Source organism: Oncorhynchus keta, chromosome 27 (assembly GCF_023373465.1).
Source record: "Oncorhynchus keta strain PuntledgeMale-10-30-2019 chromosome 27, Oket_V2, whole genome shotgun sequence".
NCBI classification, from domain to species: domain Eukaryota; kingdom Metazoa; phylum Chordata; class Actinopteri; order Salmoniformes; family Salmonidae; genus Oncorhynchus; species Oncorhynchus keta.
In genome coordinates this window covers 3,352,169-3,369,468 of record NC_068447.1, presented here as the reverse complement: position 1 = coordinate 3,369,468, position 17,300 = coordinate 3,352,169, and the positions used below count along the sequence as shown (strand labels likewise).

General features: G+C 45.6%; 1 protein-coding gene across 1 annotated transcript; it reads left to right on the top strand.

Moving 5' to 3' along the window:
* The first annotated feature begins 364 nt into the window (after window positions 1-364).
* LOC127912344 (uncharacterized) lies at window positions 365-15,217 on the top strand. Its single transcript, XM_052481268.1, has 2 exons — window positions 365-623; window positions 14,675-15,217. Exons 1-2 carry the CDS (start codon window positions 421-423, stop codon window positions 15,186-15,188), a joined length of 717 nt encoding a protein of 238 aa, XP_052337228.1. The 5' UTR covers window positions 365-420; the 3' UTR covers window positions 15,189-15,217.
* Window positions 15,218-17,300: the final 2,083 nt, after the last annotated feature.

The window sequence follows — 17,300 nt, the reverse complement described above, 5'->3', positions numbered from 1 at the left end:
ATCACGGAGGCGCTCCGCACTGCTAAAGCTAACTCTCTCTCCTCTGCTCTCATCCTTCTAGACCTATCGGCTGCCTTCGATACTGTGAACCATCAGATCCTCCTCTCCACCCTCTCCGAGTTGGGCATCTCCGGCGCGGCCCACGCTTGGATTGCGTCCTACCTGACAGGTCGCTCCTACCAGGTGGCGTGGCGAGAATCTGTCTCCTCACCACGCGCTCTCACCACTGGTGTCCCCAGGGCTCTGTTCTAGGCCCTCTCTTATTCTCGCTATACACCAAGTCACTTGGCTCTGTCATAACCTCACATGGTCTCTCCTATCATTGCTATGCAGACGACACACAATTAATCTTCCCTTTCCCCTTCTGATGACCAGGTGGCGAATCGCATCTCTGCATGTCTGGCAGACATATCAGTGTGGATGACGGATCACCACCTCAAGCTGAACCTCAGCAAGACGGAGCTCCTCTTCCTCCCGGGGAAGGACTGCCCGTTCCATGATCTCGCCATCACGGTTGACAACTCCATTGTGTCCTCCTCCCAGAGCGCTAAGAACCTTGGCGTGATCCTGGACAACACCCTGACGTTCTCAACTAACATCAAGGCGGTGTCCCGTTCCTGTAGGTTCATGCTCTACAACATCCGCAGAGTACGACCCTGCCTCACACAGGAAGCGGCGCAGGTCCTAATCCAGGCACTTGTCATCTCCCGTCTTGATTACTGCAACTCGCTGTTGGCTGGGCTCCCTGCCTGTGCCATTAAACCCCTACAACTCATCCAGAACGCCGCAGCCCGTCTGGTGTTCAACCTTCCCAAGTTCTCTCACGTCACCCCGCTCCTCCGCTCTCTCCACTGGCTTCCAGTTGAAGCTCGCATCCGCTACAAGACCATGGTGCTCGCCACGGAGCTGTGAGGGGAACGGCACCTCAGTACCTCCAGGCTCTGATCAGGCCCTACACCCAAACAAGGGCACTGCGTTCATCCACCTCTGGCCTGCTCGCCTCCCTACCACTGAGGAAGTACAGTTCCCGCCTCAGCCCAGTCAAAACTGTTCGCTGCTCTGGCCCCCAATGGTGGAACAAACTCCCTCACGACGCCAGGACAGCGGAGTCAATCACCACCTTCCGGAGACACCTGAAACCCCACCTCTTCAAGGAATACCTAGGATAGGGTAAGTAAGGGTAAGTAATCCTTCTCACCCCCCTTCTCCCCCCCAACAAGATTTAGATGCAAGTGGCTGTTCCACTGGTTGTCATAAGGTGTATGCACTAATTTGTAAGTCGCTTCTGGATAAGAGCATAACTGCTATAGTCTACCACCATCTGAATGGTTATGGGTATGAATTAATAACTGCTATAGTCTACCACCATCTGAATGGTTATGGGTATGAATTAATAACTGCTATAGTCTACCACCATCTGAATGGTTTTGGGTCTGAATGGTTATGGGTCTGAATTAATAACTGCTATAGTCTACCACCATCTGAATGGTTATGGGTATGAATTAATAACTGCTATAGTCTACCACCATCTGAATGGTTATGGGTCTGAATTAATAACTGCTATAGTCTACCACCATCTGAATGGTTATGGTTCTGAATGGTTATGGGTCTGAATTAATAACTGCTATAGTCTACCACCATCTGAATGGTTATGGGTCTGAATTAATAACTGCTATAGTCTACCACCATCTGAATGGTTATGGGTCTGAATGGTTATGGGTCTGAATTAATAACTGCTATAGTCTACCACCATCTGAATGGTTATTGGTCTGAATTAATAACTGCTATAGTCTACCACCATCTGAATGGTTATGGGTCTGAATTAATAACTGCTATAGTCCACCACCATCTGAATGGTTATGGGTCTGAATGGTTATGGGTATGAATTAATAACTGCTATAGTCTACCACCATCTGAATGGTTATGGGTCTGAATGGTTATGGGTCTGAATGGTTATGGGACTGAATGGTTATGGGTCTGAATTAATAACTGCTATAGTCTACCACCACTGAATGGTTATGGGTCTGAATTAATAACTGCTATAGTCTACCACCATCTGAATGGTTATGGGTATGAATGGTTATGGGTCTGAATTAATAACTGCTATAGTCTACCACCATCTGAATGGTTATGGGTATGAATTAATAACTGCTATAGTCTACCACCACTGAATGGTTATGGGTCTGAATTAATAACTGCTATAGTCTACCACCATCTGAATGGTTATGGGTCTGAATGGTTATGGGTCTGAATTAATAACTGCTATAGTCTACCACCATCTGAATGGTTATGGGTCTGAATGGTTATGGGTCTGAATTAATAACTGCTATAGTCCACCACCATCTGAATGGTTTTGGGTCTGAATGGTTATGGGTCTGAATTAATAACTGCTATAGTCTACCACCATCTGAATGGTTATGGGTCTGAATGGTTATGGGTCTGAATTAATAACTGCTATAGTCTACCACCATCTGAATGGTTTTGGGTCTGAATGGTTATGGGTCTGAATTAATAACTGCTATAGTCTACCACCATCTGAATGGTTTTGGGTCTGAATGGTTATGGGTCTGAATTAATAACTGCTATAGTCCACCACCATCTGAATGGTTTTGGGTCTGAATGGTTATGGGTCTGAATTAATAACTGCTATAGTCTACCACCATCTGAATGGTTATGGGTCTGAATTAATAACTGCTATAGTCTACCACCATCTGAATGGTTATGGGTCTGAATTAATAACTGCTATAGTCTACCACCATCTGAATGGTTATGGGTCTGAATTAATAACTGATATAGCCTACCACCATCTGAATGGTTATGGGTCTGAATGGTTATGGGTCTGAATGGTTATGGGTCTGAATTAATAACTGCTATAGTCTACCACCATCTGAATGGTTATGGGTCTGAATTAATAACTGCTATAGTCTACCGCCATCTGAATGGTTATGGGTCTGAATTAATAACTGCTATAGTCTACCACCATCTGAATGGTTATGGGTCTGAATGAATAACTGCTATAGTCTACCACCATCTGAATGGTTATGGGTCTGAATTAATAACTGCTATAGACTACCACCATCTGAATGGTTATGGGTCTGAATTAATAACTGCTATAGTCTACCACCATCTGAATGGTTATGGGTCTGAATTAATAACTGCTATAGTCTACCACCATCTGAATGGTTATGGGTCTGAATTAATAACTGCTATAGTCTACCACCATCTGAATGGTTATGGGTCTGAATTAATAACTGATATAGTCTACCACCATCTGATCTGAATGGTTATGGGGGTCTGAATTAATAACTGCTATAGTCTACCACCATCTGAATGGTTATGGGTCTGAATTAATAACTGCTATAGTCTACCACCATCTGAATGGTTATGGGTCTGAATTAATAACTGCTATAGTCTACCACCATCTGAATGGTTATGGGTCTGAATTAATAACTGCTATAGTCTACCACCATCTGAATGGTTATGGGTCTGAATTAATAACTGATATAGCCTACCACCATCTGAATGGTTATGGGTCTGAATGGTTATGGGTCTGAATGGTTATGGGTATGAATTAATAACTGCTATAGTCTACCACCATCTGAATGGTTATGGGTCTGAATTAATAACTGCTATAGTCTACCACCATCTGAATGGTTATGGGTCTGAATTAATAACTGCTATAGTCTACCACCATCTGAATGGTTATGGGTCTGAATTAATAACTGCTATAGTCTACCACCATCTGAATGGTTATGGGTCTGAATTAATAACTGTTATAGTCTACCACCATCTGAATGGTTATGGGTCTGAATTAATAACTGTTATAGTCTACCACCATCTGAATGGTTATGGGTATGAATTAATAACTGCTATAGTCTACCACCATCTGAATGGTTATGGGTCTGAATTAATAACTGCTATAGTCTACCACCATCTGAATGGTTATGGGTCTGAATTAATAACTGCTATAGTCTACCACCATCTGAATGGTTATGGGTCTGAATTAATAACTGCTATAGTCTACCACCATCTGAATGGTTATGGTCTGAATTAATAACTGCTATAGTCTACCACCATCTGAATGGTTATGGGTCTGAATTAATAACTGCTATAGTCTACCACCATCTGAATGGTTATGGGTCTGAATTAATAACTGCTATAGTCTACCACCATCTGAATGGTTATGGGTCTGAATTAATAACTGATATAGTCTACCACCATCTGATCTGAATGGTTATGGGTAATGAATTAATAACTGCTATAGTCTACCACCATCTGAATGGTTATGGGTCTGAATTAATAACTGCTATAGTCTACCACCATCTGAATGGTTATGGGTCTGAATTAATAACTGCTATAGTCTACCACCATCTGAATGGTTATGGGTCTGAATTAATAACTGCTATAGTCTACCACCATCTGAATGGTTATGGGTCTGAATTAATAACTGATATAGTCTACCACCATCTGAATGGTTATGGGTCTGAATGGTTATGGGTCTGAATGGTTATGGGTATGAATTAATAACTGCTATAGTCTACCACCATCTGAATGGTTATGGGTCTGAATTAATAACTGCTATAGTCTACCACCATCTGAATGGTTATGGGTCTGAATTAATAACTGTTATAGTCTACCACCATCTGAATGGTTATGGGTCTGAATTAATAACTGTTATAGCCTACCACCATCTGAATGGTTATGGGTCTGAATTAATAACTGTTATAGTCTACCACCATCTGAATGGTTATGGGTCTGAATTAATAACTGTTATAGTCTACCACCATCTGAATGGTTATGGGTCTGAATTAATAACTGTTATAGTCTACCACCATCTGAATGGTTATGGGTCTGAATTAATAACTGTTATAGTCTACCACCATCTGAATGGTTATGGGTCTGAATTAATAACTGCTATAGTCTACCACCATCTGAATGGTTATGGGTCTGAATTAATAACTGCTATAGTCTACCACCATCTGAATGGTTATGGGTCTGAATTAATAACTGCTATAGTCTACCACCATCTGAATGGTTATGGGTCTGAATTAATAACTGCTATAGTCTACCACCATCTGAATGGTTATGGGTCTGAATTAATAACTGCTATAGTCTACCACCATCTGAATGGTTATGGGTCTGAATTAATAACTGCTATAGTCTACCACCATCTGAATGGTTATGGGTCTGAATTAATAACTGCTATAGTCTACCACCATCTGAATGGTTATGGGTCTGAATTAATAACTGCTATAGTCTACCACCATCTGAATGGTTATGGGTCTGAATTAATAACTGCTATAGTCTACCACCATCTGAATGGTTATGGGTCTGAATGGTTATGGGTCTGAATGGTTATGGGTCTGAATTAATAACTGCTATAGTCTACCACCATCTGAATGGTTATGGGTCTGAATGGTTATGGGTCTGAATGGTTATGGGTCTGAATTAATAACTGCTATAGTCTACCACCATCTGAATGGTTATGGGTCTGAATGGTTATGGGTCTGAATTAATAACTGCTATAGTCTACCACCATCTGAATGGTTATGGGTCTGAATTAATAACTGCTATAGTCTACCACCATCTGAATGGTTATGGGTCTGAATTAATAACTGATATAGTCTACCACCATCTGAATGGTTATGGGTATGAATTAATAACTGCTATAGTCTACCACCATCTGAATGGTTATGGGTCTGAATTAATAACTGCTATAGTCTACCACCATCTGAATGGTTATGGGTCTGAATTAATAACTGCTATAGTCTACCACCATCTGAATGGTTTTGGGTCTGAATGGTTATGGGTCTGAATTAATAACTGCTATAGTCTACCACCATCTGAATGGTTATGGGTATGAATTAATAACTGCTATAGTCTACCACCATCTGAATGGTTATGGGTCTGAATTAATAACTGCTATAGTCTACCACCATCTGAATGGTTATGGGTCTGAATGGTTATGGGTCTGAATTAATAACTGCTATAGTCTACCACCATCTGAATGGTTATGGGTCTGAATGGTTATGGGTCTGAATTAATAACTGCTATAGTCTACAACCATCTGAATGGTTATGGGTCTGAATGGTTATGGGTCTGAACTAATAACTGCTATAGTCCACCACCATCTGAATGGTTATGGGTCTGAATTAATAACTGCTATAGTCTACCACCATCTGAATGGTTATGGGAATGGTTATGGGTCTGAATTAATAACTGCTATAGTCCACCACCATCTGAATGGTTATGGGTCTGAATTAATAACTGTTATGGGTCTGAATGGTTATGAGTCTGAATGGTTATGGGTCTGAATTAATAACTGCTATAGTCTACCACCATCTGAATGGTTATGGGTCTGAATTAATAACTGCTATAGTCTACCACCATCTGAATGGTTATGGGTCTGAATGGTTATGGGTATGAATTAATAACTGCTATAGTCTACCACCATCTGAATGGTTATGGGTCTGAATTAATAACTGCTATAGTCTACCACCATCTGAATGGTTATGGGTCTGAATTAATAACTGCTATAGTCTACCACCATCTGAATGGTTATGGGTATGAATGGTTATGTGTCTGAATTAATAACTGCTATAGTCTACCACCATCTGAATGGTTATGGGTCTGAATGGTTATGGGTCTGAATTAATAACTGCTATAGTCTACCACCATCTGAATGGTTATGGGTCTGAATGGTTATGGGTCTGAATTAATAACTGCTATAGTCTACCACCATCTGAATGGTTATGGGTCTGAATTAATAACTGCTATAGTCTACCACCATCTGAATGGTTATGGGTATGAATTAATAACTGCTATAGTCTACCACCATCTGAATGGTTATGGGTCTGAATTAATAACTGTTATAGCCTACCACCATCTGAATGGTTATGGGTCTGAATGGTTATGGGTATGAATTAATAACTGCTATAGTCTACCACCATCTGAATGGTTATGGGTCTGAATTAATAACTGTTATAGCCTACCACCATCTGAATGGTTATGGGTCTGAATTTATGGGTATAATTAATAACTGCTATAGTCTACCACCATCTGAATGGTTATGGGTCTGAATTAATAACTGCTATAGTCTACCACCATCTGAATGGTTATGGGTATGAATTAATAACTGCTATAGTCTACCACCATCTGAATGGTTATGGGTCTGAATTAATAACTGCTATAGTCTACCACCATCTGAATGGTTATGGGTCTGAATGGTTATGGGCCTGAATTAATAACTGCTATAGTCTACCACCATCTGAATGGTTATGGGTCTGAATTAATAACTGCTATAGTCTACCACCATCTGAATGGTTATGGGTCTGAATTAATAACTGCTATAGTCTACCACCATCTGAATGGTTATGGGTCTGAATTAATAACTGCTATAGTCTACCACCATCTGAATGGTTATGGGTCTGAATGGTTATGGGTCTGCTAATCTACCACCATCTGGGTTTTGGGTGAATTAATAACTGCTATAGTCTACCACCATCTGAATGGTTATGGGTCTGAATGGTTATGGGTCTGAATTAATAACTGCTATAGTCTACCACCATCTGAATGGTTATGGGTCTGAATTAATAACTGCTATAGTCTACCACCATCTGAATGGTTATGGGTCTGAATGGTTAACTGGGTCTACCACCATCTGAATTAATAACTGCTATAGTCTACCACCATCTGAATGGTTATGGGTCTGAATTAATAACTGCTATAGTCTACCACCATCTGAATGGTTATGGGTCTGAATTAATAACTGTTATAGTCTACCACCATCTGAATGGTTATGGGTCTGAATTAATAACTGCTATAGTCTACCACCATCTGAATGGTTATGGGTATGAATTAATAACTGCTATAGTCTACCACCATCTGAATGGTTATGGGTCTGAATGAATAACTGCTATAGTCTACCACCATCTGAATGGTTATGGGTCTGAATTAATAACTGCTATAGTCTACCACCATCTGAATGGTTATGGGTCTGAATTAATAACTGCTATAGTCTACCACCATCTGAATGGTTATGGGTCTGAATTAATAACTGCTATAGTCTACCACCATCTGAATGGTTATGGGTCTGAATGGTTATGGGTCTGAATTAATAACTGCTATAGTCTACCACCATCTGAATGGTTATGGGTCTGAATTAATAACTGCTATAGTCTACCACCATCTGAATGGTTATGGGCCTGAATTAATAACTGCTATAGTCTACCACCATCTGAATGGTTATGGGTCTGAATTAATAACTGCTATAGTCTACCACCATCTGAATGGTTATGGGTCTGAATGAATTAATAACTGCTATAGTCTACCACCATCTGAATGGTTATGGGTCTGAATGAATAACTGCTATAGTCTACCACCATCTGAATGGTTATGGGTCTGAATGGTTATGGGTCTGAATTAATAACTGCTATAGTCTACCACCATCTGAATGGTTTTGGGTATGAATTAATAACTGCTATAGTCTACCACCATCTGAATGGTTATGGGTCTGAATTAATAACTGCTATAGTCTACCACCATCTGAATGGTTATGGGTCTGAATTAATAACTGCTATAGTCTACCACCATCTGAATGGTTATGGGTCTGAATTAATAACTGCTATAGTCTACCACCATCTGAATGGTTATGGGTCTGAATTAATAACTGCTATAGTCTACCACCATCTGAATGGTTATGGGTCTGAATTAATAACTGCTATAGTCTACCACCATCTGAATGGTTATGGGTCTGAATTAATAACTGCTATAGTCTACCACCATCTGAATGGTTTTGGGTCTGAATGGTTATGGATCTGAATTAATAACTGCTATAGTCTACCACCATCTGAATGGTTATGGGTCTGAATTAATAACTGCTATAGTCTACCACCATCTGAATGGTTATGGGTCTGAATGGTTATGGGTCTGAATTAATAACTGCTATAGCCTACCACCATCTGAATGGTTATGGGTCTGAATGGTTATGGGTCTGAATTAATAACTGCTATAGTCTACCACCATCTGAATGGTTATGGGTCTGAATGGTTATGGGTATGAATTAATAACTGCTATAGTCTACCACCATCTGAATGGTTATGGGTCTGAATTAATAACTGCTATAGTCTACCACCATCTGAATTAATAACTGCTATAGTCTACCACCATCTGAATGGTTATGGGTCTGAATGGTTATGGGTCTGAATTAATAACTGCTATAGTCTACCACCATCTGAATGGTTATGGGTCTGAATGGTTATGGGTCTGAATTAATAACTGCTATAGTCTACCACCATCTGAATTAATAACTGCTATAGTCTACCACCATCTGAATGGTTATGGGTCTGAATTAATAACTGCTATAGTCTACCACCATCTGAATGGTTATGGGTCTGAATGGTTATGGGTCTGAATTAATAACTGCTATAGTCTACCACCATCTGAATGGTTATGGGTCTGAATTAATAACTGCTATAGTCTACCACCATCTGAATGGTTATGGGTCTGAATTAATAACTGCTATAGTCCACCACCATCTGAATGGTTATGGGTCTGAATTAATAACTGCTATAGTCTACCACCATCTGAATGGTTATGGGTCTGAATTAATAACTGCTATAGTCTACCACCATCTGAATGGTTATGGGTCTGAATGGTTATGGGTCTGAATTAATCTACCACCATCTGATAGTCTACCACCATCTGAATGGTTATGGGTATGAATTAATAACTGCTATAGTCTACCACCATCTGAATGGGTCTAATGGGTCTGAATTAATAACTGCTATAGTCTACCACCATCTGAATGGTTATGGGTCTGAATTAATAACTGCTATAGTCTACCACCATCTGAATGGTTATGGGTCTGAATGGTTATGGGTCTGAATTAATAACTGCTATAGTCTACCACCATCTGAATGGTTATGGGTCTGAATTAATAACTGCTATAGTCTACCACCATCTGAATGGTTATGGGTCTGAATTAATAACTGCTATAGTCTACCACCATCTGAATGGTTATGGGTCTGAATTAATAACTGCTATAGTCTACCACCATCTGAATGGTTATGGGTCTGAATGGTTATGGGTCTGAATTAATAACTGCTATAGTCTACCACCATCTGAATGGTTATGGGTCTGAATGGTTATGGGTCTGAATTAATAACTGCTATAGTCTACCACCATCTGAATGGTTATGGGTCTGAATTAATAACTGCTATAGTCTACCACCATCTGAATGGTTATGGGTCTGAATGGTTATGGGTATGAATTAATAACTGATATAGTCTACCACCATCTGAATGGTTATGGGTATGAATTAATAACTGATATAGTCTACCACCATCTGAATGGTTATGGGTCTGAATTAATAACTGATATAGCCTACCTGTGAGGATAGACGCTGAAGACAGGAAGCAGGTACAGGGAGAACATTTAAAAGACAACGGACATGAACTAGGACAGAAACCGTGTCTGGACAGGGGACAAAATAACAACATCAATGCTGACACATGGAATAACGTGAGGAACAGACAGATGAAGAGGGTGTAATCAACAAGGTATTGGAGTCCAGGTGAGTCCAATGTTGCGCCGCGTAATGATGGTGACAGGTGTGCGTAATGATAGACAGTCTGGTGCCCTTGAGTGCCAGAGAGGGAGTGCGGGAGCAGGCGTGACAGTAATAACTTCTATAGTCTGTCCCACCTGGGCAATGCCTGATGGGCCTGAATGGTTATGGGTCTGGACAAGCCGGCTGGGGTCGTAGAAGCCTGATGAACCGGTTAGGCGTGGGTCCTGAATCCGGGTTGAGGCGTGAATAACTGCTATATCCCACCAGACGTGGGAGCATGATGGCCTGAAGCATGACGTGGGCTGGGCGCCTGCCACCGGGAATAGCAAAACCTCTGAGCCAGCTAAGGCAAGGAAGCCCAACCATCTGAAGCTTATGGGTCAAGGAACTAATAACTGCTATAGTCCCACCACCAGCTGAATAGGGTAAGGAAGCCCAACGAGCCAGCTAGTCTACCCCATCTGAATAGCTAGGGTCAAGAAGCCCAATAACCAGCTAGGGCAGTCTACCACCATCTGAGCCAGCTAGGGTAAGGGTCTGAGCCAGCTAGGGCAAGGAGCCCAATCTGAGCCAGCTATGGGTCTGGAATTAATAACGAGCCAGCTAGGGTCTACCACCATCTGAGCCAGCTAAGGCGTCTGGAAGCCCAATAAGCCAGCTAGGGTGAGGGAAGCCCAACGAGCCAGCTAGGGCGAGGAATCCCAACGAGCCAGCTAGGGGCGAGGGGATCTGAATGGCTATGGGTCTGAAGCCCAACGAGCCAGCTATAGTCTAGCCACCATCTGAATGGTTATGAGCCAGCTGAAGGAAGCCCAATGAGCCAGCTTGATTAGTTTACTGTTAGCCAGCTAAGGCATAATCTTAGCCAGCTAAGGCAAGGAAGCCCAATGAGCCAGCTAAGGCAAGGAAGCCCAACGAGCCAGCTAGGTAAGGAAGCCCAATTATCGAGCCAGCTAGGGCGAGGAAGCCCCAACGCCAGCTAGGGAAAGGAAGCCCACTGCTATTCAGCTAGGGTAAGGAAGCAACGCCAGCTAGGGCACAGGATTAGCATCACTGTAGCCAGCTATTCACTCAAGCCCAACGAGCCAGCTAGTTCAGTGTTAGCCAGCTACAAGGTAGCCCAAGATAATTGAGCCAGCTAAGGCAAGGAAGCCTTGGAATGAGCCATCTTAATTCACTAAGGCAAGGTTCCAATGAGCCAGCTAAGGCAAGGTAGCCCAATGAGCCAGCTAAGGCAAGGTAGCCCAACGAGCCAGCTAAGGCAAGGAAGCCCAATGAGCCAGCTTCACAGGTAGCCCAATGAGCCAGCTTACAGTACAATGAGCCATTTGCTTTGATCAAGGTAGCCCAATGAGCCAGCTAAGGCAAGGTAGCCCAATGAGCCAGCTAGGGCAAAGATAATGAGTCTAGAGCGATTTCAAGGAAGCCCAATGAGCCAGCTAAGGCAAGGAACCCAACGAGCCAGTAAACAACACTGCTAGCTAGCCAGCTAGCCCCGAATAGCAGCACTGTAGAATTATTACACTCAACGGAACGACTTGATTAGTGTAGTGTCAACAACGCAGCTACTGCCAGCTAGCCTACTTTAGCAGTACTGTATCATTTTAATCATTTTAGTCAATAAGATTCTTGCTACGTAAGCCTAACTTTCTGAACATTCGAGACGTGTAGTCCGCTTGTCATTCCAATTTCCTTGCATTAGCGTAGCCTTTTCTGTAGCCTGTCAACTATGTGTCTGTCTATCCCTGTTCTCTCCTCTCTGCACAGACCATACAAACGCTCCACACCGCGTGGCCGCGACCACCCTAACCTGGTGGTCCCAGCGCGTACGACCCACGTGGAGTTCCAGGTCTCCGGTAGCCTCTGGAACTGCCAATCTGCGCCAACAAGGCAGAGTTCATCTCAGCCTATGCCTCCCTCCAGTCCCTTGACTTCTTGGCACTGACGGAAACATGGATCACCACAGATAACACTGCTACTCCTACTGCTCTCTCCTCGTCCGCCCACGTGTTCTCGCACACCCCGAGAGCTTCTGGTCAGCGGGGTGGTGGCACCGGGATCCTCATCTCTCCCAAGTGGTCTTTCTCTCTTTCTCCCTTACCCATCTGTCTATTGCCTCCTTTGAATTCCATGCTGTCACAGTTACCAGCCCTTTCAAGCTTAACATCCTTATCATTTATCGCCCTCCAGGTTCCTCGGAGAGTTCATCAATGAGCTTGATGCCTTGATAAGCTCCTTTCCTGAGGACGGCTCACCTCTCACAGTTCTGGGCGACTTTAACCTCCCCACGTCTACCTTTGACTCATTCCTCTCTGCCTCCTTCTTTCCACTCCTCTCCTCTTTGACCTCACCCTCTCACCTTCCCCCTACTCACAAGGCAGGCAATACGCTTGACCTCATCTTTACTAGATGCTGTTCTTCCACTAACCTCATTGCAACTCCCCTCCAAGTCTCCGACCACTACCTTGTATCCTTTTCCCTCTCGCTCTCATCCAACACTTCCCACACTGCCCCTACTCGGATGGTATCGCGCCGTCCCAACCTTCGCTCTCTCTCCCCCGCTACTCTCTCCTCTTCCATCCTATCTTCTCTTCCCTCTGCTCAAACTTTCTCCAACCTATCTCCTGATTCTGCCTCCTCAACCCTCCTCTCCTCCCTTACTGCATCCTTTGACTCCCTATGTCCCCTATCCTCCAGGCCGGCTCGGTCCTCCCCTCCCGCTCCGTGGCTCGACGACTCATTGCGAGCTCACAGAACAGGGCTCCGGGCAGCCGAGCGGAAATGGAGGAAAACTCGCCTCCCTGCGGACCTGGCATCCTTTCACTCCCTCCTCTCTACATTTTCCTCCTCTGTCTCTGCTGCTAAAGCCACTTTCTACCATTCTAAGTTCCAAGCATCTGCCTCTAACCCTAGGAAGCTCTTTGCCACCTTCTCCTCCCTCCTGAATCCTCCCCCCTCCCTCCTCCTCTCTGCAGATGACTTCGTCAACCATTTTGAAAAGAAGGTCGATGACATCCGATCCTCGTTTGCTAAGTCAAACGACACCGCTGGTTCTGCTCACACTGCCCTACCCTATGCTCTGACCTCTTTCTCCCCTCTCTCTCAGATGAAATCTCGTGTCTTGTGACGGCCGGCCGCCCAACAACCTGCCCGCTTGACCCTATCCCTCCTCTCTTCTCCAGACCATTTCCGGAGACCTTCTCCCTTACCTCACCTCGCTCATCAACTCATCCCTGACCGCTGGCCACGTCCCTCCCGTCTTCAAGAGAGCGAGAGTTGCACCCCTTCTGAAAAAACCTACACTCGATCCCTCCGATGTCAACAACTACAGACCAGTATCCCTTCTCTCTTTTCTCTCCAAAACTCTTGAGCGTGCCGTCCTTGGCCAGCTCTACCGCTATCTCTCTCAGAATGACCTTCTTGATCCAAATCAGTCAGGTTTCAAGACTAGTCATTCAACTGAGACTGCTCTTCTCTGTATCACGGAGGCGCTCCGCACTGCTAAAGCTAACTCTCTCTCCTCTGCTCTCATCCTTCTAGACCTATCGGCTGCCTTCGATACTGTGAACCATCAGATCCTCCTCTCCACCCTCTCCGAGTTGGGCATCTCCGGCGCGGCCCACGCTTGGATTGCGTCCTACCTGACAGGTCGCTCCTACCAGGTGGCGTGGCGAGAATCTGTCTCCTCACCACGCGCTCTCACCACTGGTGTCCCCCAGGGCTCTGTTCTAGGCCCTCTCTTATTCTCGCTATACACCAAGTCACTTGGCTCTGTCATAACCTCACATGGTCTCTCCTATCATTGCTATGCAGACGACACACAATTAATCTTCTCCTTTCCCCTTCTGATGACCAGGTGGCGAATCGCATCTCTGCATGTCTGGCAGACATATCAGTGTGGATGACGGATCACCACCTCAAGCTGAACCTCAGCAAGACGGAGCTCCTCTTCCTCCCGGGGAAGGACTGCCCGTTCCATGATCTTGCCATCACGGTTGACAACTCCATTGTGTCCTCCTCCCAGAGCGCTAAGAACCTTGGCGTGATCCTGGACAACACCCTGACGTTCTCAACTAACATCAAGGCGGTGTCCCGTTCCTGTAGGTTCATGCTCTACAACATCCGCAGAGTACGACCCTGCCTCACACAGGAAGCAGCGCAGGTCCTAATCCAGGCACTTGTCATCTCCCGTCTTGATTACTGCAACTCGCTGTTGGCTGGGCTCCCTGCCTGTGCCATTAAACCCCTACAACTCATCCAGAACGCCGCAGCCCGTCTGGTGTTCAACCTTCCCAAGTTCTCTCACGTCACCCCGCTCCTCCGCTCTCTCCACTGGCTTCCAGTTGAAGCTCGCATCCGCTACAAGACCATGGTGCTCGCCTACGGAGCTGTGAGGGGAACGGCACCTCAGTACCTCCAGGCTCTGATCAGGCCCTACACCCAAACAAGGGCACTGCGTTCATCCACCTCTGGCCTGCTCGCCTCCCTACCACTGAGGAAGTACAGTTCCCGCTCAGCCCAGTCAAAACTGTTCGCTGCTCTGGCCCCCAATGGTGGAACAAACTCCCTCACGACGCCAGGACAGCGGAGTCAATCACCACCTTCCGGAGACACCTGAAACCCCACCTCTTCAAGGATTACCTAGGATAGGGTAAGTAAGGGTAGTAATCCTTCTCCAGCTGGGGCAACAAGATTTGGATGCTTCTCACCCCCTCTCCCCCAACAAGATTTAGATGCAAGTGGCTGTTCCACTGGTTGTCATAAGGTGTATGCACCAATTTGTAAGTCGCTCTGGCGTGGGAGCGTCTGCTAAATGACCGGCTGAAGCATAAATGTAATGTAAATGTAGCTAGGCAAGGTAGCCCAATGAGCCAGCTAGCTAGGCAAGGTAGCCCAATGAGCCAGCTAAGGCAAGGTAGCCCAATGAGCCAGCTAAGGCAAGGTAGCCAGCTAGGGCAATGAGCCAGCTAAGGCAAGGTAGCCCAATGAGCCAGCTAAGGCAAGGTAGCCCAATGAGCCAGCTAAGGCAAGGTAGCCCAATGAGCCAGCTAAGGCAAGGTAGCCCAATGTGCCAGCTAAGGCAAGCCCAACGAGCCAGCTAAGCCCAATGAGCCAGCTAAGGCAAGGTAGCGCCAAGGAGCCAGCTAAGGCAAGGAGCCAGCCCAATGAGCTAGCTAAGGCAAGGTAGCCAGCTAAATGAGCCAGCTAAGGCAAGGTAGCAGCTAAGGCAAGGTAGCCCAATGAGCCAGCTAAGGCAAGGTAGCCCAATGAGCCAGCTAAGGCAAGGAAGCCCAATGAGCCAGCTAAGGCAAGGAAGCCCAATGAGCCAGCTAAGGCAAGGAAGCCCAATGAGCCAGCTAAGGCAAGGAAGCCCAATGAGCCAGCTAAGGCAAGGAAGCCCAATGAGCCAGCTAAGGCAAGGAAGCCCAATGAGCCAGCTAAGGCAAGGAAGCCCAATGAGCCAGCTAAGGCAAGGAAGCCCAATGAGCCAGCTAGGGCAAGGTAGCCCAATGAGCCAGCTAAGGCAAGGAAGCCCAATGAGCCAGCTAAGGCAAGGTAGCCCAATGAGCCAGCTAGGGCAAGGAAGCCCAATGAGCCAGCTAAAGGTAAGGTAGCCCAATGAGCCAGCTAAGGCAAGGAAGCCCAATGAGCCAGCTAAGGCAAGGTAGAGCCAGCAATGAGCCCAGCTAAGGCAAGGTAACGCCCAATGAGCCAGCTAAGGCAAGGTAGCCCAATGAGCCAGCTAAGGCAAGGAAGCCCAATGAGCCAGCTAAGGCAAGGTAGCCCAATGAGCCAGCTAAGGCAAGGAAGCCCAATGAGCCAGCTAAGGCAAGGTAGCCCAATGAGCCAGCTAAGGCAAGGTAGCCCAATGAGCCAGCTAAGGCAAGGTAGCCCAATGAGCCAGCTAGGGCAAGGTAGCCCAATGAGCCAGCTAAGGCAAGGTAGCCCAATGAGCCAGCTAGGGCAAGGTAGCCCAATGAGCCAGCTAAGGCAAGGTAGCCCAATGAGCCAGCTAAGGCAAGGTAGCCCAATGAGCCAGCTAAGGCAAGGTAGCCCAATGAGCCAGCTAAGGCAAGGTAGCCCAATGAGCCAGCTAAGGCAAGGTAGCCCAATGAGCCAGCTAAGGCAAGGTAGCCCAATGAGCCAGCTAAGGCAAGGTAGCCCAATGAGCCAGCTAAGGCAAGGTAGCCCAATGAGCCAGCTAAGGCAAGGTAGCCCAATGAGCCAGCTAAGGCAAGGTAGCCCAATGAGCCAGCTAAGGCAAGGAAGCCCAATGAGCCAGCAGCTAAGGCAAGGTAGCCCAATGAGCCAGCTAAGGCAAGGTAGCCCAATGAGCCAGCTAAGGCAAGGTAGCCCAATGAGCCAGCTAAGGCAAGGTAGCCCAATGAGCCAGCTAAGGCCCAATGAGCCAGCTAGCCCCAATGAGCCAGCTAGGCAAGGCTAAGGTAGCCCAATGAGCCAGCTAGCTAGCCCAATGAGCCAGCTAAAGGTAGCCCAATGAGCCAGCTAGGGCAAGGTAGCCCAATGAGCCAGCTAAGGCAAGGTAGCCCAATGAGCCAGCTAAGGCAAGGTAGCCCAATGAGCCAGCTAGCCCAATGGCAAGGTAGCCCAATGAGCCAGCTAAGGCAAGGTAGCCCAATGAGCCAGCTAAGGCAAGGTAGCCCAATGAGCCAGCTAAGGCAAGGTAGCCCAATGAGCCAGCTAAGGCAAGGTAGCCCAATGAGCCAGC